Source organism: Schistocerca americana, chromosome 6 (genome assembly GCF_021461395.2).
Source record: "Schistocerca americana isolate TAMUIC-IGC-003095 chromosome 6, iqSchAmer2.1, whole genome shotgun sequence".
Lineage (NCBI taxonomy): Eukaryota > Metazoa > Arthropoda > Insecta > Orthoptera > Acrididae > Schistocerca > Schistocerca americana.
The window spans coordinates 184,839,296-184,856,145 of record NC_060124.1 but is presented as its reverse complement, the minus strand read 5'-3'; the positions used below and the strand labels follow the sequence as shown (position 1 = coordinate 184,856,145).

Genomic DNA, 16,850 nt, shown 5'->3' with positions numbered 1-16,850 from the left:
TGATATCTGTGGATAAACTGTTACTGCCTGACATCACATCTAGGATATCAGTTCTTTCCAAGGGAATGAATGGTCATTTTAAGGTGATATGTAAGTACCAGACTTATGCAAAAGGTTAAGATCCAATTTAAATATCAAATAATTATCAGTTACCCAAATATAAATTAACTGACTATTAGTAAACTGTTGCCTTGAGATTTAACCTTCAAATGGGAACAAGGAAATGCCAAATTTCAAGGCAGTTTGTACAAAACAAAACTTCCTATTTCAAGTTGATACATTATCACAGACACAATCATGGAGAGGAAACCTTCCTAGCATACCTAAGGCCATAAACCCCTTGTCTAGTTCAAATTCATTGGTGATATCTTCCTGAGCTGGACCCAGGTCTAAGACACACTATCCTCAATTGTCTGCAGCCTCTACATCCTCTATCACATCAGCCTTATCTAGTCCTCCTCAGCCTAGTGTGCCACATTCCTGACACTGACATTATTCACCTCTCTGAAAGTTCCATAAAATCTCTAGCAACATCAAGCCCACCAATGATCAACAGTACCTCCGTTCTGGTACCTAACATAGCTTCTAAACTAAAAATTTTCTCCCATACAATCCAGAAGTCTGACTACTCACAGGCAGCACGTGTGCAGTGATGAGCAATCCCTTGCCCCAAATACTGAAGGTCTTCACAGACAGGCACTACCTACCAAATCTACTTTCCAAACAGATCTCCTGTGCCTTAAGCACATATGCACTTAATCTTCTAATGACACCCACAAACAAGATGCAAAGGAGAACTCCTCCCTTACTCAATTCCGCCCCAAAATGACAAAGCTACATACTATTATGAGAAATGAGAAACATCCCAGAGTGGTACTTTGTCACACACACAGTCTACAAAACATCTTGATCCATTCTTATGCCACATCATTATCATATGAGTGATATCCCTGTAGAAGACACATGTGGAACATGCACTCGCTCAACGTATCCTAATCCAGTCCCACAATAAGTGGCAAGGCAACCTGTGAAAGCAGCAGCATATGGCAGCCATGCTACAACTTTCGCACAACCTTTTATGTGGGCACGACCAACAACCAAATGTGCATCCAAACAAATGCTTGCAACCAAACAGTGGCCAAAGAAAGAGTTTACCAACCAGAGGTATATGCTGTTAGGCACAAGAGGCTCAACTGCAATGACTGCTTCACAATCCATTCCAGCTGCATCTCCTCCTACTCCCTCCCACCACCTACTCCATGCTAATAACAGCTTCTCTGAATTGAGCAGATGAAAGTTGTCCTTATAACACACCCTTTAAACCTCAAATCCTCCTGGCCTCAATCTCCACTAGCTCCTACCACTTTTACCACAGTCCCCAAGCCCAACTTCACCCCATCAAGCTACACTCACACTGTTATATTTTTCAGGCTCTCTCTCTCTCTCTCTCTCTCTCTCTCTCTCTCTCTCTCTCTCTCCCTCCCCTCCCTCTCCCTCCTCTCTCTTACTCTGTTTTATCTCTGAAACCACTTCCAACCTTTAGTGCATAATACACTAATGACCCATGCCTGCTCCAGAACAAGCTCACCAGTAGCACTGCCCTATCTATTCCCTTTCTATCTTTCCTTACCAACTCTCAACCACGTTCCCCTCCATGCATCTCCTTTCTTCTTTTGCTGATTTCATCTGATATATAATCACATACCCACTCAAGATGAAATGCGAGGACAATGTGGTAAGTTGGACCAACATAGGTATGTTTGTGTGTGTGTTTTAAGTTAGATCTGAAGAGAGATACTGTATTCATTATCTTTTTCTTATGTTTATCTTCATGAACAAATGTTTATTTTGACAGGTCCCTTTAAAATTTTCTTAACCAAGTTATGGTGAAACAAGACAATATTTTTTACGGCTCATGCACTAGAAAACAAAGAAAGTCACACATATCAAATTATAAGTTGTTACAGGATGCTTAGAAAGATTTGCCTTATGTATTTTAATTTCACAAGTTTGCATTTTTTTTCTTTCTTTTTGTTTTTTCTTTTTACATCTGACCAGTAAAACACATTGGGCACATTTTGCCCATAACTGCATCCATTACTATAGACAAATGACATATGTCTAACTGCAATAAATAGGCAAAAAAATTTTTTAAAAATCATCACTCAGCATGGTCATCTGATTATCAGCTGTGCACATACCTCCATCTTGATCATCATCAATGCAGAAAACAGGGGCAACATTACGATAGCGCTTGCCCAACTTATCATTACTGCTCACATGTCTGTCGACAGAATTACTCCCTGTTGGGTTTACAATATACTCAAAAAGCTTCCCCTTCATTTCTGCGGATTTGGTCTTCATGGCAGCACTAGAAAACAAAGAAAGTCACACACGTCAATTTGTTATTTTCTTGGTATACTGGATTTAAGTTACACGATATATTACAGGCATACAGGGAAAACAGATAGCCCATTTTTAAACAGGATAATAAAAGAAACTTTTGTGACACAGATATAATGTAAAACACAAAAGTAAGAGAAATAAGTGATGGGTGGAGAAGTTGAGTGCGGAAACATGATGGCACGTAAGTGAAATTTCTAGTCACAGAGTATTCGATCTGAAACTAATCTTACATCAGTTCCAAATATTTATCTTAACCATACATAGGCGGTCAAAATTTAAGTCTGAAACTACTTTGTAACACCCAAACACTCTGACAGGTTTTTACTCACCAAATAGAAGAGATGCTGATTCGCAGTTAGGCACAACGAAAAGATTCTCACAATTAAATCTTTCAGCCATTAAGGCCTTCCTCAACAAAAGACACACACACACACACACACACACACACACACACACACACACACACAAAAGCGCACGCGCACGCATACGCAACTCTCTCTCACACACACACACACACACACACACACACACACACACACACACACACACACACACACACACACACAACTGCCGTCTCACCCTAGATTTTCCATTGTTTGACAGTTTTTGTTGGTTTTACCAACAAATGGCTTAACAATGAACACGGCAGGGCTGCAAAATTTAAAAAATATACTGTGAGTTCCATGCCATTATCTGCAGAGCAGAAATTTCACTGCTTTTGGTCTATAATTAGGACAGATAGAAGAGAAATAGATAGAAGAGAAATTTGATGCTAACAAAAGTGCTTTAGTGGCAGATATATAAGGATGGTATACTTGAGATTATCTTTTAGTTTCTGCTCACTAGTTCTTATTTTTGATAATTATTTCCAGATTCTTTTTCTCATTTTTCCTGAATTACCTTCAATATATTTTCTTTTCATCCTATCTTTGCCAGCCCCGTTTTCTCTTCTCCAGCTCTTTATCTTCTCCTATGTCTTCCTTATGCCAGTTTTTTTTTTAATTCAGTTTCTTCCTGTACTTTGTCATTTGTCGCATACTACTACAACTACTACTACTACTACTACTACTAAGTGATTTGGGTTCTCCTTCTCTCAGTATTACAAGAACAGCCAATATATATTATTCTTTCACACACACACACACACACACACACACACACACACACACACACACACACACACACACATTCTTAAATACTGATCACATATCTTATCTCTCCTAACAAGCTTCCATATATTTAACTCATAAAGTACCTATCACTGGATGTAGACCAATCAATTTTTAAATTGTACATTCTATCTTTCATTTGGCATGCAGTTTCCTGTTATCCCTACAAAAAATTCAAGAATTGTTTGCCCTCTAATGTTCTGACAGATGACATCATCCACAGTGACAATTCCCAATTGTCCAAAAGACTTCATGATATTTTAAAACGTCATAAAACCTTCCGTTCTGTTACCAGCGTATGTTCTCTCTCCCAATCCCAAATAATTTCCTTACAAGCTCATTACATAGTCTCATTCCTGCAGCCTACCAATACCTGTCATTTGTGCACAGATCTACCAACAACTGCTAGAAAGAAGGAAGATTCAATTTTAACATCCTACTGATGATGATGTCATCAAAAACAAAGCACAAGTTTGTATGGGAGAAGAAAGGGAAAGGAAGCCACATTTTTTTCATAGTAACGTTTCCAGCATTCATCTTAATTTGTTCAAGGAAATCACAAGAAACATATGAATGGTCTGACAAGCATCAGAACCCCACTCTTGAAAGTTAGTGCAGTGCCTCAACCACTGCGCCACCTCACCTATTAGAGAAAATGAGAGTTCAGTACATGATTTTTCTCTTACTGTGTTGTCCATATTATATACTTATATTTAATCAATCTGACAGGAAATTTCACTTTGAGAGCCAACATCAGATCCATCTTACATCAACAACAAAAGTCAGTATTTCACAGTGGCAGGAAAGCTGGACAGTAATGACTTCCAGAGGCATACGTCCCAGCAGTGTGAATGGAAACATTTAAAAAAGGAAAACAATAGAAATAATATGCATAATGTACAAAACACAGTGTTCCTTCTTCAGACAGGAAAGAGAGAGAGATTACTTAGAGAAGGTAGGAAAGGAGAGGACTTGGCGACAAATCACTTAGCCATTACGATGAGAGGGACACACAAGTTAAAGTTATGAGGCTGAGTGGAGGCAGCACCAAACGTTGTGCTTCTTGACATTAAGTATTGCCCAGCCTTTCACCTGTTTTCCATCATCATCACTGTCGTCGTCGCAACTGCCACCACCATCACCGCCACCATATCTTTAGCCGCTCTTGGAACTGCCTTAAACAAAAAATTAGATCAACTGTTTACATTCCTGATCTAAACCCATATTGTTCCTCTCTCTCTCTGTTCACCACCTCCTATCTTCCGTACTCGCTTTTCCAGAATCTTCTTAACTGCCTTGGGAGCATGACACAGCAAAACAATTTGGTCATAATTTTGATTTAAATTTTCTGCAACCCTTTGTAGAAACTGGCACTATACCTTTTTTCCGTACTCTTTTCATGGCCTAATAGAAATCCTGCACTGCCAACAATGCCAACTGCTCTCACCATCTCTGCACTTACTTTATCCAGTTCAGGTGCTTTTCCTCCTTTCATATTCTTTATCACTTTCTCTACTTCTTTCCAGGTTATATCCATCTCAACGTCCTCTATATTCCCTGGCTCCTTATTTTTCTCTTCCATACTTTCACTTTGGTAAGTCGGCAAAATGGCCAGAAGAGCGAGCGGTCTTTTGACCATGTGCCCCTCCATAGTGCACCTCTGTGATGTCTAATGGCATAGAATTACAAGGCAGCTGGTCAACATCTCTTGGGCTTCCAAAGCCTCGATAAGGGGCTCATTTTATAAAATGAGGTCAGAAAGCTGCTGTGAGGTACTGCATTAATTTGTAGGCACACATGGTGGTTGTTGTTACTGATGATGATGATGATGATGATGATGATGATGATGATGATGAGTTTAAGGGGACTAAACAACTTGGTTGTCAGTCTCTTGCTGCATAGGAAATGATGTGGAAGAAGCAAAAGAGAATTGACAGCTACAGTGTTTGTAACCTTGATGTCATGGTTGAAAATTTGCATGACAGTAGCTAAGAATGACTGTTAAAAGTGAGATAAAACACAGGCAGATAAAAACTATAGCCAGTCACTGAAGGAGACTCTAAGAAGGGTCGTTGTAATCAGTACTACTAAAATGAGGTGAGAAAATGAAGACTGTATGGATCAGAGAGTCAATTAGCTTCAAATGTTAGATAAATAAGATGCATACACAAAGAAAAAATTAAAAATGTAAGACAGTGCAGAGGTAAAAAGTAGCTGGTAGCCACTCAGGCACAAGTTCATTGAGACACACTCCTCCACATCCACCCTTAAGACCGAGTGTTGAGAAGCATTAAATTTTATTATAAAATCCCACTTTCCCAAAGGAAATGCTTGACTTTGTTAGCTGCTACCCTACCGTCCGCAAGTATCTGGGTTAGGGAGGTAGGCAGGTGTGTGGCTCATCTCGTATCAGCCAGCAGGGTACACTCTACGAGAATATGGGCTATCATGAGATCGCTACCACAACTGCATTGAGGAGAGTCCTCCTGACGCAAAAGGAACTTGTTTAAGTCTGGTGACTGATACATAGTCAGCACAGTACAATGGTATCCTTCCGAGAGGCTTGGAGAGAAGTACTACGTCACACCTTGGTGGTCCGCTTTATTGTTCTTATCCTTGATTGTTCTCTGCTTGAGGGTCGTGGTAGCCAGCCATTCTATATTCAAGGTTTTCAGAATCTGATGTCGCAGTTGCAGCAAAGCCCTCAGTATGACAGAGGGTAGAGGCAGCTGTTCCACTAGCTCCACCAACCTGCGATATCATGTAGATCTGCTGGCAATGGATAGACGTTACATATTGTTACCCTAACTGACAGGTGGAAATAAACAGCCACAACTTCTAATGCAGTGGTTAGTGGCACCTGTTCAAGGAGAGTGTTAGAGTGTATGAGTGTGCGGAATTCTCCAAATACTCTCTCGGCATTAATGTCATTTTTACACTATGATTTTTAGTTTTTAATGGTAGGGAGTTGGGTTTCTGAGATCCAGGTCTTCTGAAGAGCCACGCCAGCTGCAGAATAAGTAGCCACTAATTGACAAGAGTTCAGCAGGGTGGTGACAGCCGCAGTTAGTGCTTCATTGAACGAATGTCAGATAGGGATCTGAGAAAGCAACAATGGGGAAATGCAAGTACAAATTACTTTGCTGTTCCACCTGAGTGTGTGGTTCTCCATTGGTATTCATAAGCTCAACCTCTGAGGGGGCCAGATTGATCGGAGCAACAGATGTTGGTTTCACTTTTGATTTTTTTCTCTTCCCTGTGAGGTTTCAGTTTCTGTAAGGATTTTCCTGCCTTGGCTTCAGGGATGGAATAGGTTCATTCTTTTCTATGACTTGCAGCCTGTGGCTCTGACAGCCACTGCCTGCTGGTAGACTGCTGTCCTGTTCATCCAGGGAGGGGGCACCTCGTCAGGTGTCTTCTGCCCTGTTTACAACGGAGAAAGACGAGGCATCTCCTGCTGTACGAATGGGGTGGTCACCACCAGAACTGCGGATTTTGGGGTTGAGAGAGCTGATGCTTTCTTCCACAACTGAAAGCCAGGCAATGACATGGGGGGCAGGAGCAGGAGTTGCGGTTTGAGATCTTGTCATCATTGTTGAAGTGAGTTTTGCATGTCAATTGGTTGAGTCATCCAAACTACTCCTTGGCATCCTGCAAACTGAACCTGTTGTCAAATGAGGAATCTGGTATTCTGTGCAGTTTCAAAAATTCTCATAGGAGGAAAATAGGGCTTGACATCACACCTATAAAACATGACCTTAACTCTCTCAGATAATCTATGATGAGAGGTCCAGAGTACAACCAATTATCCTTAGGCCCCCTCTGCAAGCGACGAACAAAATGGCCTCCACACTGCTCTAGGTTAATATGCAGTTACTCATCTGTCTTTGGCATTAGGCCCTGGCGAAAGATGGCACCTTTAGTGTTTATGAGGACAGATGGCAACTGATACATCCCCGAGCTTGTCAAAGACCTGAAGTGCCTGTGACTGGTTAGCATTCAATGTTTTAATCAACAAAGATCCATTTCTAAAAACGGAAGCTCCAGACTAATCTGCAATCATTGCACAGCTTTTATACTGGTATGACTACTAACCAGCTGTCCACCAGGATGAACAGCTACTGCCAAACAGTGGGCAAGAGTAAAGAAGACCACTCTGTGACACAACAAGCAGCTGAACATAACATGCTTTATTTCAATGCGTTTCACAACCCAGGCCGTATGGATCCTCCCCTACACCACCAGCTTATCTGAAATGCACAGACAGGAGTCGTCCTTAAAACACGTTCTCCACTCCCAAAATCAAACCAGTCTCAACCTATTGTAACCTATCATCCCCACACCCCCCACCCCACAATTTCTGCCCTAACTCCTCCTCCCTATTCACAGTCCCTCACTCTCTTTATGTACCACCCTCTGCCAATGCACCCACCTAACTTTCCCTTTCCCTGCTCCTCTCTCCTTCCTCCCATCCCCCCCCCCCCCCCCCTCCCTTCCTAGTCTCCCAACACCACTACTAGTGTCAGTCTTGACATGCTGCCCCCTGGATTCAACACACTCCACCACACAGCACTCTTCTCTCCCCCAACCCATACCCTGCTATACCTGCCCTTCTCCCCCTCCCCTTCCAGATTGCAGTTTCCAGTGTGAGCTGCCAGAGATGGCGGTCATGCGTGCATCAGGCATGCCTGCTTGTGTGTGTGTGTGCCCTTTTTTGAAGAAGGCTTTGGCTAGCAGTCTTTTCATTGTGCCTGTCTGCAACTCAACGTGTCATCTTTACAATAAAGAGCATTTCTCACTTTCTGTACTGCAGCAACTTCTCTGAAGCTATCCTCAATATTTTAAGCAAAAAAACTGTGGTTTCATTGTTGCAAGAGGTTATCTGTCAGTTTTGCAGCATATAAAGAACTGGTGGGGTGGGGTGGGGTGGGGTGGGGTGGGGGGGGGGGGGCAGGGGGGGAGGGGGGGGGGGCTGTCCACTTCCATTTCTCCTTGCCTGATTTTCAACCTATGGTGTGACCAAAAACACAAATGCCATAAAGTTGTAAACCTCTGTATCAAAATGATCTTTTCTGCCTGCTGAGATGGCCTTTTTGGCATGGTCACCAGCATGGGTGAGTCTGATCTGTTTCTTTGCACACCATCCACCCTGATGCCACTCACTCTGATCAGAGCCTTTCTCCATGGTTGCCACCCTGTTGGTCAAACTCTCAAAGGGCACTGTAAGTAATAAAAGCAAAAAGGTTGAGGGAAAGGTTTTACAATGAGCTAAAACTGATGGATGTCCTAATAGCACCCAAGTTATCAATGTAATAGTTTGACTATATTATCAAAAGAATAGACTGCTAGTCACCATATAGAAGAGATATTGAGTCGCAGACAGGCACAATGAAGAGATGTTATTCAGTCAAGCATTCGGCCAAAAGGTCTTTCTGAAGTACGGAAAACACACACACACACACACACACACACACACACACACACACACACACACACACACACCATCACCATGTAGAGAAAGGCGGTGTCAAGAAGCTACTGATAAATTAGTGGTGAGTGGGGGAGGGCAGCATACCAAGCATACACAATAATGACTTTCCTTTCCTCTCAGCTGAGCTATATGCCAGGTATAAGCAGCAGTTTAACCACAGTTTTTAAACATCAAATAATTTATATGGAATTATATTCATATGATTAACACACTTTAATTTTCCAGGTAAAATTTAATTCCCTAAGAATTCCAGATTTTCCAGAAAAACTGCCACCTTGTGCGAGCCCACCTACGCACCCACCCAACATGTTCAGATACATGGCGAAGCATGAGTTGTTCAATGAGGATGATGCTCATGAGAAAACAAAATATTTTTTGACAGAATGACCACAGAAGATGCTTTGCAAGTAGAAACAAAATTCATCAGGTGTGACATTTTCTTTAATTAATTGTACTAAGCTTAAGATGGAGAAACCAATAATAACTGGTTTTAAAATATGCTGTGGAAGATGGGCATGCAAATAAACATATTTGTTGACACAATTTGTCATTACTTTAATATTGCCTTTCCTCTCAATATCCAAAACACAGGAAGAATAGTTTTTAAATAAAGGATTACAAAGAGAATAATCAGCTCCAATGCAACGAAAATAAAACTAAGTAGAAGGCAAAGAAAATCACAATCCCACCTTTCATACACATTTTCAAAAATACATAAAGGTCCTCCTTAGCCAAGTCATAAGCAAGGCAAAGAAATCCCAAATAGCAATTGCAATGTGGAATGTTGTCCGAGGCACTCTTGGAACTGTAAGTAATAAGGAAGGGCCTGAATACCTATGACTAAATGGAACAAAAATGTAAGAAACAAAGGAAAGAAGTGATGCTTCAAACTTATATTATTCAAACACTGCAGCTAACCTCTCACCTCAAATCATATTATCACTACTTTCTGTTCCCATTCCACTTAAAAGTTAAAATACACATATCAAAACAAGTTTTGCATCACCTCGGTTCCGAGAGTTCCAGAACCAGTACAGAAAATTGGAGTAGATATCAACATAAACATAATTTCCGTCCTTTTTATTGCTCATGAAAACCACACATTTCATGTTGTACCACCATACAGCAAGACCTTCAGAGGTAGTGGTCCAGATTACTGCAACACCAGTACCTCTAATACCCAGTAGCACATCCTCTTGCATTGATGTGTGCCTGTATTCGTCGTGGCATACTATCCACAAGTTCATCAAGGCACTGTTGGTCCAGATTGTCCCACTCCTCAACGGTGATTCAGTGTAGATCCCTCAGAGTGGTTGGTGGATCACGTCATCCATAAACACCCCTTTCAAATCTACCCCAGGCATGTTCGATTGGGTTCATGTATGGAGCCCATGCTGGCCACTCCAGTCGAGCAACATTCTTATCCTGAAGGAAGTCATTCGCAAGATGTGCACAATGGGGGCGCGAATTGTCGTCCGTGAAGACGAATGCCTCGCCAATATGCTGTCAATATGGTTGCACCATTGGTCGGAGGATGGCATTCACATATCGTACAGCCATTATGGCACCTTCCAGGACCACCAGTGGCGTATGTCGGCCCCACATAATGCCACCCCAAAATATCAGGAAAGCTTCGCCTTGCTGCATTCGCTGGACAGTGTGTCTAAGGCATTCAGCCTGACCAGGTTGCCACCAAACATGTCTCCAACGATTGCCTGATTGAAGGCATATGCGACACTCATCGGTGAAGAGAACATGATGCCAATCCTGAGTAGTCCATTTGACATGTTGTTGGGCCCGTCTGTACCGCGCTGCATGGTGTCATGGTTGCAAAGATGGACCTCGCCATAGACATGCAGTCTATTGCGAACAGTTTGGGTCGTAACATGACGTCCTGTGGCTGCATGAAAAGCATTATTCAACATGGTTACATTGCTGTCAGAGTTCCTCAGAGCCATAATCTGTAGGTAGAGGTAATCCACTGCAGTTGTAGCCCTTGAGTGGCCTGAGCGAGGCATGTCATCAACAGTTCCTGTCTCTCTGTACCTCCTCCATGTCCGAACAACATCATTTTGGTTCACTCCGAGACGCCTGGACACTTCCCTTGTTGAGAGCCCTTCCTGGCACAAAGTGACAATGTGGACGTGATGGAACCACAGTACTGACCGTCTAGGCATGGTTGAACTACAGAAAACAGTAGCCATGTACCTGGTGGAATGACTGGAACTGATCGGCTGTCGGAACCCCTCCGTCTAATAGGCGGTGCTCAAGCATGGTTGTTTACATCTTTGTGCGGGTTTAGTGACACCTCTCAACAGTCAAAGAGACTGTGTCTGTGATACAATATCAACAGTCAAAGTCTATCTTCAGGAGTTCTGGGAATTGGGGCGACACAAAACTTTTTTTGATGTGTGTATATTAATTTTTCTAACACCAGTAACAGCAAAGAGATTGAGCTGCACTATACAATTTTATTTTATAGTCTGTTATTGTACATTGCTATATTTCTCTGCCACATTTCTGTATTTTTGTATGGCCAACATTTTTGGTATGCTGGTCAAAAGTCATTACATTGTGGACACGACAGATCTCGCTGGTCCCTATCTATGGGACTGCTACAGAGCCATGTACCAATAAGGTAACTTGCGACTGTATACTTCAAATTATTAGAATGGTGCTTAAGTTCATAGTGTTTTTCCATAAATTTAATAAACACTACAGATACATCGCAAGAAGTCCGAGAATGTTTTATACAACTGTGCCACTGTGAAAGCTTCGTTGTCAAACAACACATACACATAACAGGGACTTAAATCATCAATAGTATATTCTCCTTCACTATTTAGAACAGTATGCCAATGCTGGGGTAACTTTTCGATTCCGCGATTGTAGAAATCACATGGCTTTGAGGTGAAGAACTTGTTGAGCCATGTTCAGAGTGCATTTTCCTATAGAAATGAAGTTCCTTGAAGGTTCAACAGAGTGTGAAAAAGGTGAAAATCCGAGGGTACAAGATCAGGTGAATAAGGAGTGTGCAGAATGACTTCCCAACCTAACTCCTGTTATAGTGTTTTTTTTTTTTTGTCAGTTTAGCAGAAAGTGGGCGGGTGTTATCGTGGAGTAGCATCATTTCACGCAGTCTTCCTGATTGCTGGTCTTGTATTGCATCTGCAATATATCTCAGTTGTTGACAATAAATGTCAACCATGATGGTTACACCTTGAGGAAGCAATTTTTAATACACCACACCATTGCTGTTCGACCAGAAGCACAACATTATCTTTCATGGATGCGTGCAGGTCTTTGTATGGGGATTTGCTGCCTTGTTTGGATTCAACTATTCCTTTCTTTTCCTTATGTTAGCATAAAGACCCCATTTCTCATAGTGACACAGGACAGGACTGATCGGTGTTATTTATGTGCTAATTTATGATGGGCAAGCAGAGATGCACTTATGGCCACCCACTGAATTTTGTAATTTTGGCTTACAGCACTTGGTACACATACACCCAATTTTTGAACCTTCCCCATTGCATGAAAATGATGCATGATGGTGGAATGATCACAGTTCATCACATCTGCCAGTTCTGTAGTATGCTGATGTGATTACTGTTGAATAATGTGTTTAAATGATCTTCATCAAATCCTGAAGGTCTTCCGGAATATGGATAGTTACTAATGTGAACATGATCCTCCTTTAAAACAAGAACACAATTTTCTTGCAGTGCTCTGTCCAATGGCATTATCCCCATACACAGAAAAGATTGTTCTGCCTGTCTACGCCGCTGTCACACCTCTTGTCAGAAATGTTCTGATTTCTTTACCTGGCACTCCATTTTCTAGCGTCCACAGCTCCACTCACTATCTCCAAATGACAAAATGACAATTTGTACAATCAAATAGCAACAGTGAACTACTAATAAAAAATGACAGTTGATAAATAAATCCATAGGAAACTGAAATAGCAACACGCAAAACAAAAATTTTACGTGCTTAATACACCAACCTAATACCAGAGTAACCCTGAACACCCTGCCCCACTATCACCATGGCTCTTACGCTGAGAAATGTCAGAAATGTGTAGTGCTTGGTTGGAGTGTGACTGATTTGCTGTCGTATTATATCTCCCTTGTCTGTGACATAACACATTTCATTTAGTTTTATAGTAGTGTTATACATTACCCTTTTTAACAATGAAGACAATCAAATGATGATAATATAATGTAAATGGACAGATTAAAAAATCTACTCACTGAGCGTCGACAGGGGAACAAACTTACAGCATCGAGGTAGATCTTTACCAGACAATATGCCTCACTACCTGCTGTAAGAATGTCAGTTTGCATTTAGGATGGTGACCTGGTCAGACGGGAGTAATAAGTGCTATACTGCTTATAGCAATGCAAATAAAGCTGTATGCTATGAAAAATCGTCTAAATTGATTAGTACCCAATATGTACTGACCCCAACATGATAATGGAAGCATCACAAGTATATGAAACAGAAAATCCGTGAGACACAAGCCCTGGCAATCCACCTGGCCCAAGTTTGACAATCCACAAGACGTGAACATTGCTAATCCAAGAGGCATGAACTTCAATGGCTCACCATCACTGGACAGAATCTGAAGCAGCTACAGGTATGTCTGTAACAGTTACATTGTCAGTGACAGCTTTAGAGTAATCAGCAATGAAAGCAGCAACAGCTGTTGTACAAGCAATAAGAATTCTTCCGAGAGGAAGAATAACTGCACCAAGAGGATATTGCCAATACACATTTCATAGATACAGCATGTCGATGCAGATTCCGTGCTCCTGGCTAGAAACTTGAGTGGCAGTCACTCGTGGCAGGAGGGCAAGCCCACCAGTGATAGCAAGTAGGCCAACAACTGTGCCTCCCTTTGGTGGCAGATAAGGCCACCACGTTGCAGTTTTTAGTTCACAGAGGCTCAGACATTTGTGTATTCCCACAAGCAGTCCTGTGGCAGCACAGAGCATGCATCAACTATGATCTTATTGCAGCAACAGTTCTCTCACAGCAAACTACAGCTGGGTGACAGAAAATCTGTACCTTGGCTTGTGGAAGGCTTTCGAATGGCACTTTATCTTCACTACTATCATCCACCCAATTACTGGCTCGATTTTCTGTCCTCCTTTGGCCTCATACATGTTGTGTGGCATAGTTGTCTCTTAACGGAAGTTCAGTAAGAACAAGGGCCCATTAACTTTGTTGAGTGATCCAACTGTGGATTTCATCACAGGACCACCTTCACACTTGCAACTCTTGACAGCATTTTCCATGATAGTGTGTCCAGCTGAGTTGCTGAACTGCCCCACACCACTAAAGAGTGCACCGTATACTGGTGACAGCCGGCCTCCCTGTCTTCTCTTGACTACTGTGTCTAGTTCCCAACAAACTTTGGATTGCCAAGATGGAATTTGGGGCAATAGTCCAGAAAGGAACAGCACAGCCTTTGGAAGACACATGCTCTTTGCTGATGATTTTGGCAGTAAAGAAGGCAGTTGGTTGATCTGAACAGTGATTGCAGAATATGGAATGGTTGGACAATTCCCAAATGCTACCCAGTATGGCACATAGGAGATTCATGTATCATCTTCCTGGCTAAATGGTTCTTTCCACAATGGAGCTTGTCAAGACCTACAATGAGATTCCACTTGCTCCAAAAGGTATTCACCAAACAGCTATCGCACACAGTTTGGATTGTCTGAATTCCCCTTGATGTCTACAGGCTGTGCAATATTGCACAGATATCCAAGGGTTTATTGACAAGTGCTAAGGGACAGACTGCTGTTTTGCCTTCATTGACAATGCGCTGGTGGCATCATCAGTGCCGCATGAATACTAACATTATCTCCAAGTTTTCCATTGCTTTGCCAGCTACAGAATACTGAATCCTACCAAATGTGCATTTCTGCCGCCCAGAACTGGTGACACCTGACCAAGGTCACCAACTATAGGCAAAGTGTTCCGTAAACATGCCACACAATACACTCTCGGGTGGACACACTCACTCTACCAGTGCTCTGATTGTGCAGTGCGCGTGTCTGTGGCAGTGCTCACATACAGCAAGCCGCTGAAGTGGTCAGATGAGTTCTTTTTCCAGTGTTCCACATCCATCTGCACAACAGCGGGATTCCTAACGGACCTCTGGAAGTAGATGGAAGAGTTGCAAAGACTGCCTGTCCCTGTGCCACAACAAACAAACCACAATTTCTCTGACGTGTCAATGATTAAAAACATCTTTCTGTGCCGAGACTCGTTATGTAAAGATTTGTAAACTGCCTTACCAAGGCCCTACCCAGTCTTAGAATGGGCTGACCGGATGCTGACTCTACAGGTAAAAGGGAAAAGCAAGTAGTGATCGAAGTAAACAGCATGCCTGCACACAGAAGATGCTACTGAACTGCCAGCCACAACCACATGAGCCCATATGCCTCCCCAACCACCAAAAAGTTCAGACAGTGGCCACCATACCCACACGCACACTGCCAGATATCAAGAGAATAAGGATGACATGATACATACGACTAATGTGATTCCAACTGAACCCATGGACCACTACTTAAACTGCTCGATATTGTTTCTTTCCCCATTTGGGAGAATGGTGTGGCAACCTCAGTGTCACACATTCCACACTGGAGAAACAGCAACATTGGAACACGTATTTGCCAGATATTATGGCAGACTATATGAGGTAAGAACACCAGCCTGCACCTAGACTGTGACATAGAGAGTACCATGCTGCATATAGTTATGTAAAAAGAACTGTGTTCTATCAAATATCATCTAAGAGTATTTGTACCCCATCAAATATCATCTAAGAGTATTTATACCTCACACAAAGTCGACTGATATAAAGTTAGGCTGGATATTCACTGACCAGTAGCCTACTGTGGGAGAGTTTTTAGAAAGTCATGGCATAAAAGCAGCAGCTAATGGGAGTTTCATTCTGCTGGATATATATATTTTTTCACCTTTTTTTTTTTTTTTTTTATATAGCTAGACACACAAAATCAGAAACAAACCAATATCCAAAGTTACTTTATATGATGAACCAGAGACAGGAAGCTGCGCTAAATGTAGTTGCTTTTTAGCAAAATTATACTTAAAATGTCTCATGAAGAAGCCAAAATCGAAAGATTATGAGTCAATAGTTTCATCTTAACCCCATTCTCAAGATACATAATGAGCAACAATTGGCTCAAGATCATATTGTCAAATTTGTATTCAGATAACATCTCAACCTATGCTTCTAGAAGTCAATCACAGCATGATTTCATGCAGATCTTTTTTGATCGTTTATTAGAAAAATTTTAAAATTAATTTTCCCTACCTGAAAACCTCACAACTAATAATGACGTGCAGCGATTTGAGGTTTCGTATGTTAAAGAAAACAACCTGATAAGTACGGGACAAAGATGTAGTACATTTACCTGAGTATATGATTACCTTGAAAGTAAGACGACACATATTCTGACTAAAATTACAAACTATTTCACTGATGTAAAGCAGTGGTAGTCAGCCTGGTCTCTACTGACCACAAGTGAGCATTCCAACTTCCGTGGTGGGTGGTAAACAGTACGAACTTTAAAAACATTTTCATTAAGTTCTAATAAAATTTTGACACAGTATTTGGCGGTTGTTGTTGTGGTCTTCAGTCCTGAGACTGGTTTGATGCAGCTCTCCATGCTACCCTATCTTGTGCAAGTTTCTTCATCTCCCAGTACCTACTGCAACCTACATCCTTCTGAATCTGCTTAGTG

General features: G+C 41.7%; 1 protein-coding gene across 1 annotated transcript in view; it reads right to left on the bottom strand.

Moving 5' to 3' along the window:
* LOC124619737 (TBC1 domain family member 23) overlaps positions 1 to 16,850 on the bottom strand; it is a 221,771-nt gene that overhangs the window by 64,492 nt on the left and 140,429 nt on the right. The window contains exon 10 of the mRNA XM_047146310.1: positions 2,202 to 2,371. Coding sequence (XP_047002266.1) covers positions 2,202 to 2,371 — 170 coding nt within the window. The remainder of the gene's footprint in view (positions 1 to 2,201; positions 2,372 to 16,850) is intronic.